This window comes from Populus euphratica, unplaced genomic scaffold (assembly GCF_000495115.2).
Source record: "Populus euphratica unplaced genomic scaffold, PopEup_1.0 scaffold46.1, whole genome shotgun sequence".
Lineage (NCBI taxonomy): Eukaryota > Viridiplantae > Streptophyta > Magnoliopsida > Malpighiales > Salicaceae > Populus > Populus euphratica.
In genome coordinates, this window is record NW_011499852.1 from 3,106,801 (window position 1) to 3,120,781 (window position 13,981).

The 13,981-nt window shown below is 35.1% G+C and overlaps 2 protein-coding genes across 2 annotated transcripts in view; both read right to left on the reverse strand.

Moving 5' to 3' along the window:
* Positions 1 to 658: 658 nt before the first annotated feature.
* On the reverse strand, positions 659 to 3,131 carry LOC105121967 (UPF0503 protein At3g09070, chloroplastic-like). Its single transcript, XM_011020853.1, has one exon. The coding sequence runs from the start codon at positions 2,956 to 2,958 to the stop codon at positions 856 to 858; it is 2,103 nt and encodes a 700-aa protein (XP_011019155.1). The 5' UTR covers positions 2,959 to 3,131; the 3' UTR covers positions 659 to 855.
* A 10,569-nt stretch (positions 3,132 to 13,700) lies between these two features.
* Positions 13,701 to 13,981, reverse strand: part of LOC105121968 (uncharacterized) — a 30,476-nt gene continuing 30,195 nt past the window's right edge. The window contains exon 15 of the mRNA XM_011020854.1: positions 13,701 to 13,714. The gene's annotated coding sequence lies outside the window, so the exon portion shown is untranslated. The remainder of the gene's footprint in view (positions 13,715 to 13,981) is intronic.

A 13,981-nucleotide genomic window follows, 5' to 3' on the forward strand; every position in this document is an offset into this window, starting at 1 on the left:
ATCTAAGTTCCCACTCAACCACCAATAGGGGGATAGTTTGACTAAATCACAGGATATAAAAGATGGTCGTGTCAGTTGAATTGGATATGACGTTTAGCACAGAAGGAATGGACTTCAAATATACGGAAAAAAATAAAGAAACGAAGAAAGAAACAACAAATGTTTTTAATAAATGTTGACATAATCTTCTATCCATTCATGCAAATGTATTATCAGCGCAGAGGACCATTGAAGCTCCATGATCATAACAAAGAAATCAGAGAAACCTTACTCAAATTACAAAAAGTTGCCTGGTTAGTCAAATACTGAATGAATTGGCAGTACATTGTTGATTTGGAAACAGTGACAAAAGGGAGCATGAGCCCACATCATGAAACTCTTTTGTCCCAAAGAATATGTAAAATGCCAAATATTTGAGTAAGATGTCTGAAACAGCCTTGCAGCCTTCGCACAGTCCATCAGCAAAATCTTTGCTTTGTAGGGCAAGGATGAAAAGAAGGAAAAAACCAATTAAATTCAAGGACAAGAACATCTGCACAAATAGGCACGCATATTCTCTGTCCTGACCAGTTCTGGTAAAAAGACAGATCAGCATAACAAAACGCGAGACGGGAAAAAGAATTCAGCAATAAACAAGAGCGTGGCTGGAGACACTTGAGAAAAGAACACTAAAAATCGCTTGTTATTAGAATAATTGAAAAGAAGCAATGCAATTCACAGTAAAGGCAACAAATTTAGGGGTGTTTTTTTATCCAACCAACCAACTGATGAAGAATACATTGGGCATGTGCGCTTACACAACAAATGCATCAAAATTAACATTAAACCAAAGAAACACCTTATGGACTTGCCGATTCAGTATAATCGCAATACGCTCCTTGCAATGGATTGTGCATGACTGGACTTACTCTTCCCCCAACCATTTCGACGACTGTTCCTCATCGGCGTCAGGTAGAACCTTAACAGTCCATTATCCATGTTGTTTGGTGAATACCTTGCACTCCTGTTCCTCTCCAACACAAACTCATCCCTCTTCTTTCTCCCATTCCCATTAGCCTCAACACTGCTCTTCCTTGCACTGCTAAAAGATCCACCGCCAAAATTATGTGAATTTCTCCAACTAACACTGCTGTTGCTCCTCAACATCTTCGGATTAAAACCCCCCCTTACATCTCCATTTCGCTCCCCTCTCAATTCTGGCCAAGACTCTGAAAAGGACCTCTCTACCCCATTTGCTCTGCTATACCTATCCTCATCCTCATCTTTGTTAACACTTCTTCTGTGTATAAAACCCCAAATATTCCACGCCTTGCTCCATCTCCGAGGTTTCTTGACCCCTTTCCTTTCACCATTCCCCACCACAGATGCATTGTCTCTGAACCCCATGTCAAAATTCTCAGAGCAATCATCCCTCAAAGAATTCGAGTTCGAATCCCTAAAATCTCTATCAGGAACCGCCAGCTTAGGTCCATGGATATAATCCACAGTTGCTGGTGTCACTTTAGCATTGGAAACAGCCTTCAACTCATCAATCTCAGCCACCACAGCCGCAGCAGTCTTCCTAATAGAATTAGACCTGTCAAGACTCTTCCTCCTCCTCGATGAAGAATCAGAGTAATAATCCCTAGTTTGGACAGACCCACCAGGGACAGTCTCATCTTCATCATCTTCATTGATTGAATTCATAGATATTCGCGGCGGTTCCTCAACTGGGATTTGAGTATCAGACCTTGAAACAACATTAACAACGTTAACAGGAGCATCCTCAACGACAGATACCATTGTAGGCATTCTTGGAAATGTCCTTCCAATCAGATATCCATCCCAAGAAGCACGAGGCTCATCGAAAGAATACCTAGGATCATCAAAAGAAATCCTCCCAGCATCAAGAGAGAACCTCGGATCCGTGTCACAAGACCTTCTACCAAACCCATAATCAGCAATTTCTGACTGAGTCTCCCTATACTGCCTCCCAATTGGCTTTTCTACAGGCAACGTAGCCGAACCAGGACCGCCATTTCTCTGCTTCTTAAGCTTCTGCTTTTGCCTCCATTTCTGCAATTTCTTGCTGAAAACCGAAGCAGCAGACCAGAAACTACCAGCAATCTCTTTCAAGTCCCTCCCAGAGGTTTTTTTAGACTGCGAATCAAGATCTATATGGTCCTTCATAGTCTTAAGCTCCTCCAAAACTGTTTCGTGAACTGGCTCTGGCTCTATAATAATCCCTTCTTCGTCGTCCTCGTCTTCGTCTTCGTCCTCGTCCTCCTCTATAATTTCATCAATTGGATTTGCATTCGAATTTCTCGCAGTCAAGTTAGACTCCTCTAAAACCCCATTAACCAAAATATCTCCACCAATATTAGCATTGACGCTGGTACTCGCATTCTCATTCTCAGTGTCGGTTTCGCTTTCGATTTCTTCTTCTTCTTTAGACTCAAAAACCGGACCTCGAACACTAGAACAAGGGATTCTGGGCTCAACGGCCTCAATTTCAGGTCCTCCTTTAAAGGGCTCTTTTTTAACAGATGGGTTTCTCTCGTCGTCCTGAGTGAAGAGAGACCAAAGAGTATTTCTCTCTCGAACGTCACAAGATTTCCTTTGAGGCTCAAAAACCCCGGAAAACCCTTCGTTTTTAGAGGCAGAAAAGGATTTAGTACGGCGGAGCTCAGGAAAAAATGAAGACGACTTGTTATTGTTATTATTATTATTATTGGAGCTAGACAGTTGAGGAGGCTTGAAGATGGCTTTAAGGGCGGCGGTGGCAGTGGGTTTGCGGGAAGAGGAAGAAGAAGCGGCGGATGAGGTGTTGGGATCGAGCACGGCAAGACGCTCGCAGAGGCATGAAGGGCAAAAACCAGTGAAATGTTCTTCTGGGTGACGGTCACAAGAAGTGGAATGACGGTGGGGTTGCGGTGGTTGGGGTGGCTGAAGTTGTGGTGGTTCAGTGGTGGGATTCATAACCGGTGGTGGTGTGTAATGCACCCTCTGCTCATATTAGAACGAAAGAAAGAGTGAGGGGGGGATTTTCTGTTTGGTTCCAACGGACAGTTAGGGCGGGGAGAGGGTGAGAAAAAAATGATGGAATCAACGGGAAAAATAAAGAAATGCTAAGAAAAAGAAAAAGAAAATCGACGCGACGAATTTAGAATGCCCCACTCAGACAGTCTCTTTTTTTATATATATATTTTTATTTTATTTTTTCTATATTCTCTAGCCTAGGGGCACTCGATTGTGAAAGGACTATTTTGGGGCTATTATTACTCTATATCCTTAATTTCATGTCAGTCTGTCTAGATGTCCAGGTTCAGTCTTGTTTGACAATTGGATCTGATTGTGTTAAATCCTGGATAACCTCTTTTCTTAATCAAGCTTAGAGCATTCCATTCCTGATCACCATGTCTATGTCACAGGGACTAGCTAGCTAATATGCATGCCCAAATTCCATTCATTACTCATCATTTCGGAGCTCTAGGACCGTCCACGATCCTCCTTTTAGATAATGCAGCCTTGTTAACATCATCTTTTAGGTTTGAATTCTAGTTCAATTAGTAATAATTATCGATGAAAAATAAGGGGTTTATGAGCATGACATTTCTAGTTCTAGTTCAAATTGCTATCTTTTTATTTTATTTTATTTTGAAGTGTTTCTGCCGATGTTTTTTTAGTATTTTTTAAAATATTTTTAGCTTTAAAAAATATTGAATTGATAGTTTTGATGTTAAAAATAAAAGAAATTATTTGAATATACTTTAAATAAATAAGAACTTATTTTTAAAAATTCCGAGAACAACAATTACAAAAACACACTTCGTCTAGATTCATATGAGGTGGGTGCTTGTTAAACCGATAAATGTGATTGAAATAGTAAAACAAATGATTAATTAAATCCAAATTCAATATCTAAATATACTTGTAGATCATGGCAGTATCATAGCAACCCTTCTTGAATTTCCATTTTGCAAGCTTTCAGAAAATCAATAAACAACCCATCATGATCTCGGATGCTTGATCAAACAGAGTACAATGAACGGGATCATGTCTTCCGATTCTCAGTTTCTTTAACTCTTCTTTTTTTTTCTTTTATCGGGATATTTCCCCCCCTTTTTTTATTTTTACTTAAAGGATGCCTTTCGATTTTCAAAGATTCCTGTCGAGAGAAAAAGCAAAAGCAGACCACGCCATCACTAGAGGGAGGTGGTGAAAAAGAGAGGGAGAGAGGCTGTGTCTGTGTGTCTGTGTTTATCCTCTCCATCTCTCTCTTTCTCTCATTTCGCTTTCTTTTTATCTCTCTTTATTTTTTCATCTTCACTTTTTCTTTTTTGCCTGTCTGTGCCTCTTTTTGTTTTTCCTGCTTTCTTTTTCTCCCAGACATGCTGATAAATCTGTTCTTTCTTATGGTTTTCCCACTCGGATTTATTTCGTGCCACCAACCTGTATGTTTCACCAATGGGTGCGTGCACGAATCATGTACTCTCCTTGTCATGGTCTTACACGAAAGAGACACCCAGACAGGAGGATGGTCAGTCTCAAGAACCAAAACAGAGTTCCTTTGGCATTTTGGACCTTTCATTATTCAAACCATGTACGTGCGTAAATAGATGTAGTTTTGCCATACTGGTTTCGTTGGAGAAATGGGACTTTGAGCTCGGCTTTGATCACTCGGACCTTGTATTTGGTAAAAAGGATTCATAAATGGTGCATCTTCATACAAGGGCTCCATCAAATACACGAATAAGGAATGACAGCATGCAAGGCGAGAGCTACGTACAGCCTCCCCAGCCCGTTTCTTCCAGAGGGAAACTTGCCTTTCCAAAGCAAGCACTCCTTTTTCCGGAAGGAAAATATATAATTCCACTCATATCCCGTCCTGCGACTCTTCTCTAAACAACAACTTGGCATGCATGCATGCATGCATGATTGAGCAAATCCTATTAATTAATTAATTGAGGAAAATATATAATAATTGATTAATTCTTGCTTCTCTTTAGGATCTGTAAAGTCAATTAAAGAGAGCGACGATGGAATCAACATTTGTGGCTGATAACTTCATTTTCGCGCGCAGGCAAACAAAAGCTTGTATATTTTACTAGGTGTCTTCTTCCTTTTACTAAAGGGAGAAAAAAAAAGCGCCAATTTCTAAGCCGGCTAACCGGATTCTGGGGCTCGGGCTCCGTTCTAGATAGGAACAATTGAGATCTGGGAAGAAGGAAAACAAATTTTATCTATTAATTTCAGTACAGTACAAGATGAATGCCTAGAACTAAAATTCCTGATATTCAGATAATCCAACAAGCAGCTGAGACGTGAAGAATAAACATACATCTCAGGAAAATCTAGTTTATTGATGTCAATGTTATGTCATTCTTACACTGCCTTTGTCGCTTCTTGATCACTTTCCTCGTCCTTTTTTAATTGTGTTCTATACGCACGGGATGTTTTTCATATGCTAAATAATTAACTCGTTGCACATATATTTTATGGGTTGATTTAGTTTTAACAAGAAAAAGTTTTCAATTGATTTTATAATGCAACCTTGGTTTGTTGATTTGGTTGGATCCACGCGCGGTTTTAATGAGTACGCCTAGAATAATAAGAACTAGAACTAGATTTTTTATTAAATATATATTCCGATCACTTAGATCTTAATTCACAGATATTTGACACACATATCATATTAATACTCTTTTGAGATATGTAGTGGTACAAATCAATTTTTTAGTAAGTTTTATACTTTCTATTATAATTTTAGCACAATTTATATTATACATTATGCTAGTATATTATTCCAATCTATGTTATGGTCGAATTAACTTTTTTTTTTAATTTAAAAAAAAATGTCTATGAACTTCTTAATATTGTTATTAAAACATATTTAACCGATCAGAACCTCCTAACTCAACTCTTTGTTTAGTCCAGATTTAAAATTATAAGAGTTATCTTAATATGATTTAGTTAACTTGAAGGATCTAAAAATAACCTTAACAATTAGTAAAAAACATGATTTGATTTAAAAAAAAAAATCAAGATGATTTTTTTTAATATTAAAATAACAGTATATTGCATTACTAGAATTTTTAGATTTACCGACAGAATTTTCTATTGATATTTATTTTCATAGATCATCTACATGAATTTTCCCAACGGTCTCACGGACAAAAATAATCCATCAAGAATAGAGGCGTTAGAGGAGGAGACGAGTCTTCGTCAAGATTGTGAGGCTAATAAGACAAAGCATATATATCATCTATTTGTTATCTTATCTTTATTAATAATTGGCAAAGTCTATTCGTCTCAGCAATAAGTCGTTCATAATTAGCAATAAAATGGGTTGTCCTAGATTAAACTCGCAGGTCTAAAATCATCTTAAACTTTAGGCTTGACACACATCCAAGAATCGTAACTTGCAAGAGAAAATAATTGTTGGTTAAATATATTTATAAAAAACAACAAATTAAAAATGAATGTAATTAAAAAATAATTTTATCATTCGCTTTTCAGACAAAACAAATGGAACAGACTCACCGATATGCGTGGTAAGAGAATTAAGAACATGCTAGTTCCAGTTCTCCACACCAAAGTGTGATCATCGCATGAAATGTTCATACATCATGTGTTGAATATATTTCACCCATACGGCCTCTGAGACATATCGTGGTCTAAAATCTTTTCAAACGGCCATCTCCTTCAACCCTGGAAGCTTTATTTATTTCACATATTTGTTTGCTTTCTTTTGTACCTCGTATCAAAAATCATGCAACATATATATATATATATATATATATGATATAAATAAATTATTTGTTAGTACAAAAGAAAGCAAACAAATATGTGAAATAAATAAAGCTTCCAGGGTTGAAGGAGATGGCCGTTTGAAAAGATTTTAGACCACGATATGTAAAAATAAAATTGAATAAAAGGATTAAAAAAAATTTATCTTGATTCCAATCTTACATAATTGTACTGTGGTTATCTCAAACATTGCAATACCGTTGTCAGCTCTATCTCATTCAAATTTTTCATTGTAGTTAAAATTTGTAAAAGAAAAAAAAACCATTAATATTAATAAACTAATTGAATTAACATCCATCTATATTGGTTTGGATCTCTAATTTTTTTTTCCTCAAAGGATAGATGTATGGATAGATGCTTTATTAAGTCAAAGAAAGATAAGGGAGATATCATTTTAAGTTTACAGATTGTTTTCATTTGGAACCTCTCTGTGTGTTGTGTATACAACTTGTTGGGATATATATCTCTAAAGAAATAAATGATTTTCATGAGTGCATCTCATCTCCCGTTTGATAATAATCCTTATTTTTAAAATAATTTTTTAAATTAATGATATGATAACAAAAATAGTCATTCATAATTGATCAACCAACTAAATGTTGTGATGTTTATTTGAAACAATATAATTTTATAAAAAGTAAACTAAAAAAAGTTATAAAGACCAATTCAAAACCAACTGCATACTAAATAATAAAATAAAAAAAAAACTAAATAAATCAATCAAAAAAAAGAAGAAAAAAATAAGAAAAAGAGAAAATTAGAGGAAAAAAACAAGATTTCCTAGCTCACTTACTAAAAAACCCTAATTCTTTTAGTTATATGGATAATACTCAAGTGAAGAGCAAGAAATGATATGTGCTTGATTGCTAATGATATATATTTTTCTTGTTTTTTTAGAATGTATAGATGAGAGATCTCATATATATTCTTCTTAATTATCAAATCAATATATTAAAACTAAATAATGAAAACGTGTTGTGCGGTAGAAAGGAAACTCTATTTGAATAAGTAACAAAAACATGTTCAAACAAAAAAAATTCCATGGCTGTACATTTATATATATGTACTACGTAGTATCCGAACAAGAAAAACTCAGTAGGCAAACTAGGGCTTGGCCTAGCGGTGAAAAGGACTTGTCTCCTTCCACTGCACTTGGGTTCGAATCCTAGCGTGCACGCCTATCACCCCCGCGATGCCTTATATGTCTACTGGGTTTGCAGGATATTCAGTGGGCCGTGGGGATTAGTTGTGATGCGCGCAAGCTGACCTGGACCCCCCACATAAATAAGAAAAAAAGAAAAAAAAAAAACTCAGTGGAAAAAAAATCCGACAAGAATCCTGCTGGAACGGTGAGATGGCAGCAAAATTTGGGCAAGAAAATACCGTATATAGAAAGAATAATAAGCGAATTAGAGAGTACATTTGTCTACGTATATTGCAGAGCAGCAGGAGACGTATTTTAAAATAAAGGAGTGCATTATTTCGTATAGTACAAGTTATTCTTGTCGTTCCTGATTGAGATAGATCGATTAGGATCACGGAGTATTTATACAGAGCGTGTGGTAGTCACGTCTCCGTATCCAAACACCATAAAACATAGGCCCACAGAGTATACTCACCTACTTGACGGTAGGGGCAATTATCTATCTATCTATATATCTATATATTTTGAAAGCTATGCAGATGCATGTGATTTGAAAGTTGTATTATAGTATTCTCACGTGTGGCCAAGGACACTACGCAGCCTAGCGGGAGAAACCATCGCTCCAGGCCAGACACGAACGACACGACATTGTAGTCGTTCGGGTATGGCCTTGATGGCAAGAAATCCTAGTTGTCCAAGTCTAGCCTGCACAATTCAACCCACAACGACTCATCACCCAAGCTATTCAATACCATGTTCCGAGCATACACCTTACGTGTCGCTTTGGTTTCAGCATGGCGCGCCACCGACTGATGCACACATTCACGCGTATAAATTGTCTGTGCATGATAGAAGCACAACCTTTCTATTAATGGTTTTTTTTTTTCATTTATTATGAGGGCATTTTTTTATCATTATTTCACTCATAATATGTTAAATTTAGTAAATTTATATTTTTATATATGAAATGAAATTACTTTGTCACTTTTAAAAACTACAAAAATAAGCCTTTGCCGAGAGATTTTTGTTTATTTTCAATTTTATTTGTATAATTAAAGGATAATAATATCCTTAAAAGCTAAGAAGTTTCGGCATTGCAGAGGGTTTTTTTTTTTTATCTTTGTGAATTGTTTTTTATAGTATTTGTTTTCACGTCGAGTCCTTAAAAATTCAGATGTATTTTCTAGTTTGTATTTATTTTAAATTTATTTTTTATTTTTTATTTTATTTGTTTTTATTTTAAAGCTTCTTAAATATTTCTTCTTTTTTTTTCAATTTCATCCTAAGATGTGCTAGTAGGATTTTCAAATCCAAGGGTTAATTGATACATCTACTCTTATATATTAATCAAAATTCTTTTAAAAGTATTTTAAATAATTTTCCAGTATTCTCCTATGTCTTTATATATTCATTTTTTTTATATTCTTTTGTCTCTTTTTTGGACGAAAATATATATGTCATTGCAACCATATAAAAAATTATTTTTCAAAAACCTAATTTTAACAGATGGTTAATAATTAAAAAAAAAACTTGAAGAAAAAGAAAAAGAAAACCAACCCTTAACCGCGAGACTATTTTTTCTTTTCTTTTCTTTTGATAAATGAAATAGTTTTGATTGATCAAAAGAAAACTGGAGTTTATCCTACCACAAAAACATGAATCAAAGTAAGATTGCATGAAAATCGAATACAAAATCATTACCTACATGCTGTAGGAAAACTAGGGTCTGAAGAAGTTCCTTTAATATTTCGGTTCTATACAATTTACGACAGACAATTTGACGGATCCATTTAACTCAATTCACAGGGAGCAGGATACCACTCATGTTGCATGCACTCTTTGATTTCTTTTGCTTCAATGTGCCATCAATGGCAGCATTCCAGGCTATGATCCTAACAAGAATAGGTGGGAAGGTTCCCTTGAGCACTAGGCTGTATATTCACTCTAGTTAATCACAACCTTTTAAGATTTAATTACTGATTAGAACCATCAATATTGATTGAAGAGTGTTCATGAATGATTCACCATCGTTCTAAAAACAGGAGGAGGAAAAAAAGAAGCAGCAGAAAGACTGATTCACCATCATTAGTGCACTATACAAGTATCGATGCTAACATTCTCGTAAAACATAACGAACGATTAATGTAGATGCACCTTCAATGGAAGGACATGCATGCGCAGGGGGCTTGAAGCCTTGAAGGTGATGCGACCCGCCGCTGAGTCACGAGATAAGCCCGGCAACTTTATTTATTAAGTAGAGCTCCAGCCTCCAGCTATCTACTTCACTTAGCAAGTGGACAGGTCTCCCTTATGGGTCCATTCGCCAGCCTCTTTCGGTTGCACATCACGAGGGTCCCAGAAACAAACCCTGGCACTTGCAATTAATGAGGAGAAACCCAAAAAACTATATACAGCCGTAACATATTCTGAGGCTTCCTTGGTGGTGTTGTGATATTTTAGTAGGATTTATATTTCTACAGTACACTATTCTCTGTGAAATTTTTCCTATATAAAGAAATGCTTGTAAGTGGCATAATGAGTGATTGAAACTTGCATCTGTTTAATTACAACGAAATTACGCTTTTACATAGAATCAATATATATTAAGTAGATTTAAATTGATGATAATAATGCAAGCAAGCACCTCCAAGGTCTTTATAAAGGATTGATGGGATATGATATGAGTATGAAAAGTGAGCGAAGCATGTGGGAGAGGTCCATGCAATTTGTTGTTGGTGATCATATGGCGGTGGTGGGGATCTAGCTAGGCCAAACATATAGGAATTGTATTAATTTGTGCGTGGAATGATTCGTAAAGCGAAACCATGTCCTCTACCTTTATCCTCGTGTTTTCTCAACACAACCGATTTATTAATCTAAAGAACAACAAGGGTTAAGGGCTTGTCTCTCTTTGTTATCCTCTTTAGGGGTTTGTCTTTTTAGGGTTTTGTTTGTTCATGTATCGAAGTGGACATGTGCCAAGAAAGTTTTTAAGTGGGAATAAAAAGATTTGGGACAAGAATTCTCTCCCTAGTGGCCTGTGGCCCCATGCCGATATGATCCCATCACCCATTTTCAAAGTCATTTTCCTCCCCACCCCAAAAAAAAGAAAAAAAAAAGAGCTGTAGCTATTTTTTCAAATAGCTTTATCCATGTATGATGTGCATGTGTTTTCTAATCTGCGCAGCAAGTTCATGTTGTTTACACTGTTGTAGTCCAAGATAGCCCCCACCAAAAGTTATGTATAGTAGACAACTTGGCAATCGGCCTGTCTCTCTCCAATCAATCATTGTGTTATATGCTATGGTCGTTGGAAATATTGTTTGCATTATTGCATCTATTACTTGATATATTCTTGTTGTCGCTTAATCTTCACCAGTTGATGTCCAATATGTACATATGTTAGTGTATCATTGTCATTGCAACAAGAACAGTGTTGTCTTCGTTTAATCGGTACTTCCCCTGCAGCATTGCGCATAATTACAACGCAGTATCAGATGCCAAAATGGAGTAGTATAACTAGCGATAGATATGGTGCGTTGGCTCGCACGAGTATGGGAGATAGAGAGCAGGTTAAGCCATTGGAGGGTTCAGTTTCTCTTCTGTACATGGTGTCGCGTTTTTCCTTGAGATGACATGGAAAGGATCTGATTAGACTGTCCAAGCATGCAAACAGAAGATTAGGAGGATCCGAAACATGCACCTTTGGATTTCGGAAGACAATTTTTTAAGTTTTTTCTCTGTTCTTCTGTAAGAACTGAAGATTCTGCAGTCAGACTACTATAATACTGTCTCTCCCAGGCTTTTATGCAGTGAGAATTGTTCTCTCTTTATTAATCTTTTGCTATTATTCTAAATGAAATGCAAAATCAAACCTCAACAAAATATAGAACTGCAAGACCTTAAAAAAACACACACACACACACACAACAAGGATACCTTGACCAGTGCTACCAATATTGTGGGGGCATCACTACCTTACTGGAAATCACTCAAGTCTGGGATTCTACGTACAATAATTATGCCGTGGATCCTCCCTTGCATCATTAATTCATTATCCCTCTTGCACACAGAACCTTAATAATGATCATAAGCATACTTCACAACAACAGTATGATCCATGTTAGCACCGAGGGGTGATGCTACGTACATAACTCGAAATTATGATGACACTATAGAGATGTATATAGTGTTTCTACTGTAACACCATTGATTAATTCATCATCCCTCGATCGTCCATGTACAGTTCTTGCTCTTTATAGGGGGGCTGTTATACATATGATTAAATGGAGTATCTGATTCTTAGGGTTCATTCATTTCAAGTTTTACTTTTAGAACTATAATAAGGCTGCGACTGTGCATGAAAATGTTTTCCAAGTACTAGTGCATTTGAATTGAGAAAAGTATATATCAATTTTCATTAATTTTTTTTAGATGGATTTAATATAATGATGTCAAAGCTACAGAACACGCCCGGTGATTTTTCAATCCCAAAAAAAAAAACCACGTATCAAAAATTAAATAGGAAGAGAATGGTCTTGTTGCTTGCAATTCGTTGCAGGGCTGAACTTTTTTTTCGCAAAAAATGATGATTAACTACATCAAGCGTTTTTCTTTTAAAAAAAAAAGTAAAATATGGGGCTAGAATCAAAGATCCAATTAAATTGAATAAACAGACTTTATTTTAATGAGATAAAAAATAAAAACAGTAATAAATGGATCAAATCTAAAAATTAATAATAAAAATAATTTGAGAAAAAAATATTTTTTTCAAAGAAAATAAACGATGCATTGTAATTTATAGTTTTATGAAAAAATCAAATGAGATAAGAAAAAAACACAAAAAAATAATTCTAGTTAATCCAAGTTAGCATAATAAACTTGTAATCCTGATAATTATGGTCAAGTTAACTTGAAATATCTTACCAAACCCCCTACTAAAATTATAAGATTAGAATAACTAAATAAAAAAAATTAAAAGAATTATAAAGTAATTTTTTATATAAAAAAGTTATGTTATCTTTTTAAATTTATGATTCAAGTCATTAAACCTTAAGTATCCTATTTGAAAAAATTATAAAGTTTAATTTCTAATTAATCAAGTAATGAAAATTAAAATTAAAAATAAAAAATATTATAAAGATATTTTTTAATGCCGAGAGATGCTACATAGTCCCAAATACATGGGCTCCTTCCATGCACTTTCTAATGTTGTATATGCCCTGTTCTTTTTAGATTTTTTTTTTAGCTAAATATCAAATTATCCTTGAGTTTGCTTAATAATAATAATAATAGAAAAACTATTATGTAAAGACAAAAAAGTCTTTTTACTCTAGTTTTAAGATTTTTGTTTCTTAGGACATTTTAATTGTTTTATTTTACTTTTAGTTGTTATTATTTTTTATATTTGGTAAAATATTAAATTATCTCCCCAGCTAATATTATAATAAAAAAAAATCATTTTAAAAGTATAAAAACACTCCTTAAGACCAATTTAGGTCGCTTCACCATGGAATTGAGATGGAAAAATACTTACATATTCCCGGTTAATTGGTAATTACCAACAATCATATAAAAAAATTTAATACCCTTAAAAAATAAATGTTATTTTGTTAATGGAGAGATAAAACTGTCGTTGTACTTTTTCAGTTAACAGTGTATCTAGATAAGGAGCTACAGTATTTTTCCATGTAGAGCTAGGTTATTTTAATAACAGGCTGTGGAACTGTGGAGCTCGCCTTTAAAATGATGGACATGAAGAGTGGCTTCAGCTTGGCACATCTCTTGTGCAAGGCAAATAATGCAAAGATAAACGTGCGCACCCAATAGATTCCACAAATCTCGCCAAAGCCATTATATTCAATAATGTTGTCTTACTGGAAGGCTTAAAACATTATAGTCCATAATTACTTAAACCTATTTCCTCTTCGTCTTTTAGGAGAGGAGGATTGAAAAGAAAACGGGTTTGCAAATAAATACCACATTCAACCGTGAATGAAAGAGCAAAAGGTAATGAGCACATCATTGCAAAAGAAATATGAATGCAAA